Source organism: Anneissia japonica, unplaced genomic scaffold (assembly GCF_011630105.1).
Source record: "Anneissia japonica isolate Jap-2015-1 unplaced genomic scaffold, ASM1163010v1 scaffold287611_len363355_cov233, whole genome shotgun sequence".
NCBI lineage: Eukaryota > Metazoa > Echinodermata > Crinoidea > Comatulida > Comatulidae > Anneissia > Anneissia japonica.
Genome location: NW_022732785.1, coordinates 83,101 through 92,975, shown reverse-complemented (window position 1 = coordinate 92,975; position 9,875 = coordinate 83,101). Strand labels below are relative to the sequence as shown.

At 34.6% G+C, this 9,875-nt stretch overlaps 1 protein-coding gene across 1 annotated transcript in view; it reads left to right on the top strand.

Moving 5' to 3' along the window:
- Window positions 1-6,412, top strand: part of LOC117115797 (COMM domain-containing protein 6-like) — an 8,055-nt gene extending 1,643 nt beyond the window's left edge. Inside the window, exons 2-6 of the mRNA XM_033259732.1 lie at window positions 1,369-1,493; window positions 2,932-3,008; window positions 4,032-4,143; window positions 4,741-4,947; window positions 5,400-6,412. Of these exons, the coding sequence (XP_033115623.1) occupies window positions 1,369-1,493; window positions 2,932-3,008; window positions 4,032-4,143; window positions 4,741-4,947; window positions 5,400-5,450 (572 nt within the window). The 3' untranslated portion in view covers window positions 5,451-6,412. The remainder of the gene's footprint in view (window positions 1-1,368; window positions 1,494-2,931; window positions 3,009-4,031; window positions 4,144-4,740; window positions 4,948-5,399) is intronic.
- Window positions 6,413-9,875: the final 3,463 nt, after the last annotated feature.

The window sequence follows — 9,875 nt, the reverse complement described above, 5'->3', positions numbered from 1 at the left end:
CTGTATATATATATATGCGGCAACACTTCCAGAATGACATATTGTATGGTAATTGGCAAAATGGCTAAATAAAATAATAATAATATAACATACAAATTCAATAGAAAAAAGATTGGGGAATCACAAAAGCACTAAACATTTAAATAATTAAAACTTTAAAATGCAGACAAAATGAGGCTAAACAATTTATGTCATAAAAGTTAAAAAGCGCAAAAGAAAAAAAAAAAACACTTTAAAGAATAACAACAAAAATAATAGTAATAACAACAATACAACATACAAATTCGATTGGGGAAACAATATATACATTATAAAACCAGTGAACATTTAAATAATTAAAACCTTAAAGTCAGGCTCGGGAGGAAAAAAAAATGTTGATATGTTGTAGAACTGATTTTTCTAATAAGACAGAAAAAAGTTGTTTGACGAAAAACTGAGTAACGGTGAATGAGATACAGATTTTTGTATATTTAAAAACTGGGGGGAAAAGGTGTAAAAATGGGTGGTAATACGCCCCTTTTTTTAAATATTCAAAAATCTGTCTCGTTCACTGTTCCCCAGTTTTTCGTCTCAAACAACTTTTTTCTGTCTTGGAAAAATCAGTTCTACAACATGTCAAAAAAATTTTTTCCTCTGGAGTCTGACTTGAAAATACAGATGCAGTATGAGGCTAAACAATTTATGTCATGAAAGAAAGTAAAAAGTAAGAAAGAAAAAAATAATAATAATAAATAACACTTTAAAATAACGAAATAATTTGTCATGAATGCTTAAAAAAAACAAAAAAACAATTCAGAAAACTGCTGCCCGCGCCCGGTGGCGCTTCAGTCTAGCTTGGCATTGATTTTTGCTCCTTTGTCGTTTTGGTATAAGCATATTGCCGTTTTGGTAGTTGACATTGCCGTTTTGGTCTGTTGCCGTTTTGGTACTTATCATTGTCGTTTTGGTGTATTGCCGTTTTGGTCATTGCCGTTTTGGTCATTGCCATTTCGGTATAGAATTAACAACAATCAATCAGCCCTGCCTTCATTTATTTGCCCATACTTGTTGGAATTCCTTTGCTTACCAGCACATTTTTACACATGCAAGATAAACAGAATTCCCAATGAGCGTGAAAGAGACGGATGCATTGCCTCCAAGTTTGAGGTAGATAAAAGTTAATATACACTAACATGCATTTAATCAATCATAAAATCGGTGATATTTTACTGTTACGCGATATTATGTGTCCTTGAAATTTATAAAATTTGACCTGGGTACGGAAGCAGGAACCATACCTCTCAGCCTTTCTGTCTTGGTTTTATTTGAATTCACTAGTGGTGTTAAAACTAAATTAAGTCAATATATTATTCTGTTTTTCCTCAACAGATTTTCCAACTGCAGTGAATGCCCTCCATACATTCCCACAAGATGTATTTGCAGAGCTCTGCAAGCAAGTCTTGTTGTACTTGCAGTCCAGTCATGCTCCAGTGAACGCAAGTCACTTCCTTGAAGTAAAATATTTCATTGTTATATTAAAGTCGTGCTGCGGAGGAAAACAATTTTTTCTAATACACAAAAAAGTTGTTTGACAAAAAACTTAGGGTAATAAGATACAGATTTAACATTTTACAACTGCGGGAAAATAGGGAGTAACCACTCCTTTTTTTCCACCTTTTTTTCACCCTGTTTTTAAATATTCAAAAATTTGTGTCTTATAAAAATGAGTTCAACAACTCCGGAGCCTGACTTTCAAGCTGTTCACAACTATTGTGTGTATTCGTACATTTAAATGTTTGATTTGGTTTAATTGATATCAACAGGACAACATCACAAAACCGGAAAAACAGAATACAGAGAAACAAAATGAGTAAACAAGCAATTCATCAATGTTTATACCTGGGATAACCATCTAAATCCCAACATAGGATTTATTTCCAGGGGTTCCCAAAAAATGTATATGTACATCAAGTGTGTTTGTTGTAAGATGTAAGACGGTGTGTTATGATTGTGTATGTGTGTTTATTTTTGTATATAATTATTTTCTTAAGGTTACATATGTCTAAATCCCCACTTCCCAAACTTTTTCTCTGAGGCCCAAGTTTTGATTTCCCACACTAGCCATGACCCATCTAATAATTTTATAGTAAATACAGTATGTACACCTAGTTGTTTAAGATCCCTGAAATTTGACAGAAGAATGACTACTAGACATGGATATAACACCGATCTTCTCTTACTTTTTATCAGTGACGGATCCAGAAATATGTAATAAAGGGAGGCCCAGGGAGGAACTGTAACAGATAGTATGTACCCACCTCAGCACCAACCCATGGGATTTGACCTCTAGATATGGCTGGCAATGGCACTCTCAGACTTAAATTCGAATAAAATTATTTTTTTTATATTTTGAAAATATAGGATCGACACGCTTGTTGGCTGTAATATTGTTTGCATTTGTATAGGTTATACAATTATTTTAGGTCACATGAATTTCATGTCAATTTTTTCAGGTAGTCAGATCCGTTAAATCCTTTATAATCTGTTTTTTGTTTTTTTGTTTTTGTTTTTTTTTTAGTTTTAAGAAAACCTGCAACACATAGTTTGGGAAGTGTGGGTCTATATAAATGGGACTATCGCTTCTTTAAAAATCAACATCGATTGTAACTTGAAATTGAAGAATGAACATTTTCAGATCAGATATGCTCCCAAACTAAACAAGAATGGGACGCTTCCAGTGAGCGGGTCGGAATCATGGTCCAAATTTTTGTGAATACATTTTGAGACAACAGTGTATTACATTCAGTATAATAATTAAAATCATGATTATTTGCATAGTAGTTTTAAAAACTCAATACCTTATGTAACATATAAATACCTTTAAAATAAGAATAATAAATAAATAAATGAATTATTAAATTGCATTAATGATTATTTGTTATTTGTTTTCAGAAATTAGATGAAGCAGGTGTTGAGAGTAATAGAGAAGTTGTTGAGTCTGCCATTGAGGCCATTGGATTTGTCTTCAGGTGAGTTAAAGAAGTTGTTGAGTCTGCCATTGAGGCCATTGGATTTGTCTTCAGGTGAGTTAAAGAAGTTGTTGAGTCTGCCATTGAGGCCATTGGATTTGTCTTCAGGTGAGTTAAGCTGGACACTCAATGCATTGTATGACAGCATCGGCATAGCTAAAGGCAGTGCAGCCAGGCAATTTAGGGGACCTAAAAGTAATAGTTTAAAGAAAATTCCAACTTAATATTTTTGAAGAATAAAATGGCCAGTGGGGCTCCTCAATAATGTTCGGTTTTTAGAAGAGTAATTATTGATTACACTATTGATTTCAAATCTGTTGTGTATTTAAGGACGCACCAGCTGACACCCATCACCCTCCCATGATATCAAAATTATAAAAGAAATGGAAAAAAGTAAATTATATTAAAGAGAGACTGGATATGCCCCTCATTAGTCATTATTACCAGCATAGGACTTTATTAGTAGGGAATTCTCCTATAACATCAAAGGGCCCAGTAGTTAATCTTGCACTGGGCCCCTTTAGCACCTAGCTACGTCACTGACCATCATCTGGCGAATCCAACTCCGGTCCCTGTGAGCATTAGACAATGCAACGTCGTCTGCTGATTGTCGGTGGCAGTCTAAACGGATCATCATTAAAAACGATTTATGATGCTGCCCTCTCCATTGATTCGTGCTAGCCGATGACCCTTGTTTTTCTTCATTTTTATTACACCCGTCACTGCCTTGAAATCTCTGAAAATAAAATATTTATTTTTCTTCCTAATTATAAATTTAAAGCATTTCACCATCCCATTACTACGCTGTTTACATTCAACAATAAAACTTTATTTTCATTTTCTCCTCTGTCTGGATGTATTTGGCAAAACCATGTGGTAAAATGATCTTATAAAAAAAATATTAACTTATAAAAAAATAGTCTGCGAAACAAGGTATAAAAATGGCTTGCCTTAAAAATATTTATATTTGTATGTTGTTATTGTTGCTATCGTTCCTACTGGTGTACTGTATTCTCTATATAGATCATGTGCAAAGTGCAATGCAACTCCTGAGCAGTTAGTTGATGAACTTAGCAAGTCCTTATTATGGGATGCTACAACAGTGTCTGTTATGAAGCACCTGTGGAAGGAGCAGGTAAATAAATATTAAATTTCATTCCATCTTTTTTTACGCCTTGCATCTTTTTTGCACCTCCTCTTTTTGTATGGTCTTGCATGTTCCTTGCATCTGTCATAGTGCATGGTTTTTTCGCACCCATGCTTAAAACTCTTCTGGTTTCTAGCTTGTACACTTTTTGCACACACATTGCAGCCCTACACCCTTACACTCACCTGTTTGCAACCTTTTTGCACCTTATTTTACTCGCTATTTGAACACATAATGCACATTCTTGCGTAGATCTTACAACTTTTTTGCACCCTTCTTTGCATGCTTTTTGCACCACCCTTTACATGCTTTTTGCACCCATTGCATGCTTTTTGCACCCATTGCATGCTTTTTGCACCCATTGCATGCTTCTTGCACCAATTGCATGCTTCTTGCACTGCTTCTTGCACCCATTGCATGCTTCTTGCACTGCTTCTTGCACCCATTGCATGCTTCTTGCACTGCTTCTTGCACCCATTGCATGCTTCTTGCACCTTCTCATTTTTGAATATCACAAACTCCTGGCACGCTTTGAACCACTTTTTGCACTTTTATATTTAATTCAATTATATTGCATTTTTTTAGGGAAAGATGTTAACTGCATCTGATTGTGCCATGCAACTGCTGAGTGTTGGTAAACTTATTGACATGAAATGGAAGCTAGGCATGGCTATGACATCACAATCATGTAAAAACCTCAACTCTCCATTAGTCACCATCTCTCTGAAAGTGGCAAGTCCATCTGGGAATATAGCGACAACATCATTTGAAATGACTGTTCCAGAATTTCAGGTAAATCCTCTGATTAAAGATGAACACTTAATATTCCACTTCAGCTGCTTAGCTCAGTCAGCTAATCTGGTGGTAGCCACTGTGTGTGCGCTGAACTGTGGAGATCTCTAGGTCCCCGGTTTAATTCCCATCACTGCATCTCCTTGTGTTTCAGCCGGAGCGCACCGTCTTTCTGATGAGACGTTTAAGCCGCTGGTTCCGTGTGCGTGTGCTTTATGAATTCCTATATTATTATTATTGTCTTCATGTGTATCTTTATTATAGTTCTCCTCCTAATACATAATAATGTAATTGAAATAATGTTTATTCTCTTATTTTCACAATTGTGCAATTGTTAATTTTTTTTGTTTTTTAATTTTTTCCATAATTAAATTGTTTGCTCTCTTATTTTCACAATTGTGCAATTGTTTATTTTTTTTCATATTTTAATTGTTTGCTCAATTTAATTTCAGAGCTTTAGCAAACAAATGAAAGAGATGGCCAGCATGTTGGACACTGCATAAGCCAACTCGTATAGTGTGATCAGATGTCTTCATCATCATATCAGAATTGTCTGGACTGTCCCATGATGCCATGTAGACATACTTAAATCAGACACCATGTAAACCAGAATGTGTGTGCTTAAATGAAGACACTTTATAAATCGAATTTACAGACTGTGATTAAACCTGGACATCATGTAATCCAGACTCGGATGGTTTGATTTAACTTAGACATGGCATAAATCAAACTTACACAGTGTGAACAAACTTGGACACCATGTAAACCAGACTCGGGTGGTTTTGATTTAAATTAGACAAGGCATAAATCAAACTTACGCGGTGTGATTAAACCTGGAAACCATATAAACCAGACTAATATGGTGTCATTCGCAAATTATAATGGGCACCATTATATGAACCAGACTTGGGTGTTGTAATTTCAATAGACTGCATAAACTCAACTTGAAACCTGGTTATTTTGCAATAAAAGCAAACACTTATTATAAATGGTGTGTCATAATGTTTGAATTTACAGATCATCAAATATACGCTTATGCTTTTTCTTCTTTCTTTATTATTCAAAAGACAAAATTTAAACATATACAATGGAAACACATATGAAATAACATATCCTTTAGATAAAAGGAGGTTGAAAAGAGGCAACTTCATGCCTATCGAGCTCAACATCCAATGAAATCAAATTAATAGTAAATTAAAACAAACGCTTCAATAATAGTCATAATAATAGTAATAATAAGCTAAAAACATGCCGTAGAGAAAAATCGAGATGGAAATTGAAGTAACAACCTTTTATTGTAGTAAAAATTATTTGAATTTGGTTTTTAAGGTGTTTCTGTGTTTAATTTTACGAATGAGTATTGGTATTTCATTTCTACAGAAGTAATTGAAAGTTGTATAGTTGTAGTGGCTGCTTTCGGTTGATATAGATTTCCCTTTGATCTTTGCCTAGTAAATAAAATAAATAGATGCATAAACTTAAAAACATCTAGCAAATTCAAAGGAAGAGAATGAGAGGTGAAATCACTGAATGTTTCTGCTCTTACTGCCATTGAGTAGTAAGTGGTGCCCCACACCCCTAGTCCATATATGATATGCGGTTGTATAAAAGATTTGTATAGTAATATAAGAATAGTTTGAGGAATTATATGTCTTAACGTAAATATAATTTCGACTTTCTTTTTGATTATGGACCTTATTTTCTCAATATGACTTTTCCAGGTTAAGTGTTTGTCCATGGTGAGTCCAATAAAAAACAGCTTCTGATAACTCCTCAATATGTTCTGTAATGAAGACAATATCCCCATCTGTAGTAATTGTTTTTTTTCCGAATTGTCGAATTCGGAATATCATATATAAATATCATATATATATATATAAAAGAAAAAGAGTGGGACCTAGCACAGAACTCTGAATGTTTGTTGTCAAAGAGAGTGTGTCGCTCAGACAACACTGGAATATTGCACATGGTCAGGGCACTATGATAGCTAAGCTCCGGAAGGGTAATTTTGAGAGCTCTGCATTGGATCTGTTTCAATTGGTCAGATAGTGACTTTGTTAAACCTGTTCCCCATACTGAGGCAGCATACTCTAGCAATGGTCTGATGGCACAACAGTAAAAATAGCACAAAGCTTGTGCATCAAGGCCAGAACGACGTAATTGTTTGAAAAAAATAATCTAGAATTCGCCTTAGATACTATAGAGTCAACGTGTGTTTGCCAAAATAGGTTATCCTTCAGGGGAGGATCCAGAGATGTCCAAAAGAGAGGGGGGGGCCGAAAGTTGGTCCGATGAGACACCATCCTAGGGTGTCCGGGGGCATTCCCCCTTGAAATTTTTGTGTTTTGACGCCCAAAAATAACATTTGAGGCGTCCTGGGCTATCATTTTTTCTCTTTTTTCCTTCTTTTCCTCGCAAAAGGGAGGGCCCCCCCACCCTCTAAATCAGCCCCTGTCCTTAATAGTCGCACCTAAAAGTTTAGTGCTCTCAACTTGTTTAATTAAACAATTATCAATTACTAAAGGTTAAAAAAATTACTTTGTTCTCTTGCATCTAATAACCATTTCACAAGTTTTTTTGGCATTTAGAGTCATATTGTTGGCGCAGCATGATTCTGCAAATTACTGGGGAAGCCCTTCGACACCCATTGAAACATGGTGGTGTCATCCATAAATTTCACACATTTTTGTTCTTTAAGCAAATCATTTATAAAAATAATAAACATAACCGGGCCAATTCATGATCCCTGGGGAATTCCACCATTAGGGCTTAATCACTCAGAAAAAATGTCACCTGTAACAGAGGAAAGACTCAACCCAACGTATAAGGTGATCATCGACTCGAAGATCGATGAGTTTAGAAATTAAAATTTTATGATCAATGAGATCATAAGCTTTTTTAAAGTCTAACAGTAGTAATACAAATGAAAATTTGCTTCAAAATTTTATTTAGCTCAGTTGCTGTAAGAATGGGTAATTCATGATCCCTGGGGAATTCCACCATTAGGGCTTAATCACTCAGAAAAAATGTCACCTGTAACAGAGGAAAGACTCAACCCAACGTATAAGGTGATCATCGACTCGAAGATCGATGAGTTTAGAAATTAAAATTTTATGATCAATGAGATCATAAGCTTTTTTAAAGTCTAACAGTAGTAATACAAATGAAAATTTGCTTCAAAATTTTATTTAGCTCAGTTGCTGTAAGAATGGGTAGTTTAACTTCCCTGCCATTTTTTCCACCATTGCCATCATACGGCAAAGAGAAGTCAAACCAGTCACTCGTCACAAATCCTGTTTTGGAGATAATGGCCAAAACATGCTCAAATGTCAACATTTTGGAAATCTATTTTATTGCACCTTTATAATGTATGTTCATTGTGTTGGTTTCTGCCTAAGAAATTCCCAAAATCGTAAACTTTAAAGGCTGATTTCTCAAATATTGTTTTTGAAACAGCTGTATGTTTAACCTCCTGTAACGTCTTAATGAAATAATTTAAATGATTCTTTACCATTTTATAGTTTTTACTTTACTGTTTAACGCTTTACCAATAACTGAAAATCTAATTTTGTGACGAGTGACTGGTTTGGCTTGTCTTTGCAACAAATAATCAGTCATTAAAACAAAGACACTTCACAATTTCCCGTAAATTTTATTTATTTATATAATAATTATATTAAACATGATTACTATAAGAGGTAATTATTGTTCTATCTTATTAAGAAAATATAATCACTAATTAGAAAACATTTTTAATATGTAGTTTACAACAGTACTGATCTTGGTAATAATAACAAAAATCAACTAACCATGGCCAAAACAACTCCACTCCCTAAACCTCATATTGAGGTTTGTGTAAATCATCGTTTGTGTATTGTGAAAGGGATTGTCACCTACAAGTAGGACAGTGATATATTCGCTATAGTCAATCCTTGGTGCATGTGTAGTGTGCCAAAATTTAAAAAAATCTCCACTAGCTTCTCTAATTATGGCTCAAATTCTCCAATAACATGTATTCTGGTCTACTAAAATCTAAGTGAAATCTCCCTCAGTCACAACTCCCCAACCCATGTATTAATAATAATAATAATAATTCTGGATTTATATTGCATGTTATCTCCAAAGAATCAAGGTAATTAAAAGTAAATTTGAGGTAAGTAGAACTGAACTGGTTAGCCAGGGGCGAGCTCTGACCCAAATATGGACTAGGGAGTGCATGTGTTTCAACACTATGGATATTAATGACTTCAATATCTGTAGCTACAGATATTAAAGTCTTTAATATCCATAGTGTTGAAGGACTCAGTGGTGTCGCCAGAAACTTGCCGACAAGGGGTCCGAAACAAGGTGATGCCGAAACCTCGGTCAACGACATTTAATAAAAAAAATCTCTGTTAGGGTTCATGGGGAGAGTTTTTATGGCTGAATTTTGTCCTAAATGTGCTTTTAGACCACAATATTAGGGATTGGCAATCAAAATAACATTATTTGAATAGGAAAATTATAATTTTTAAAAATTTTCAGTCCAACAACCCCCCCCCCCCTCCCCGATACCACTGGAAGCACTATGGATAATAGTCTTCGTTATATCCATAGTGTTGAAGCACTATGAATATTGAAGTCTTTAATATCCTAAAACTTTCCTCAATACACAAAGGTGCATCGGTCCATGTCCAATTGAAAGATAGGCTAATCCGCCACTGTGATGGTCAATATTGAATAACAACAAGCATTGACTGCATAATGAAAACTATTGCACATGGAGGGAATGTAGAATTACATCACAATCGACTTATAATGTATTCCAGAGTAATTTAATAATCTACCGTATGTATGACAATACTGTATTTTATGTTGTATTTTAGCAAGCATTTAATTGTTAATGTCCTTGATTAAAAATTATTATTGACTGTGTGTGTATTTAAAAA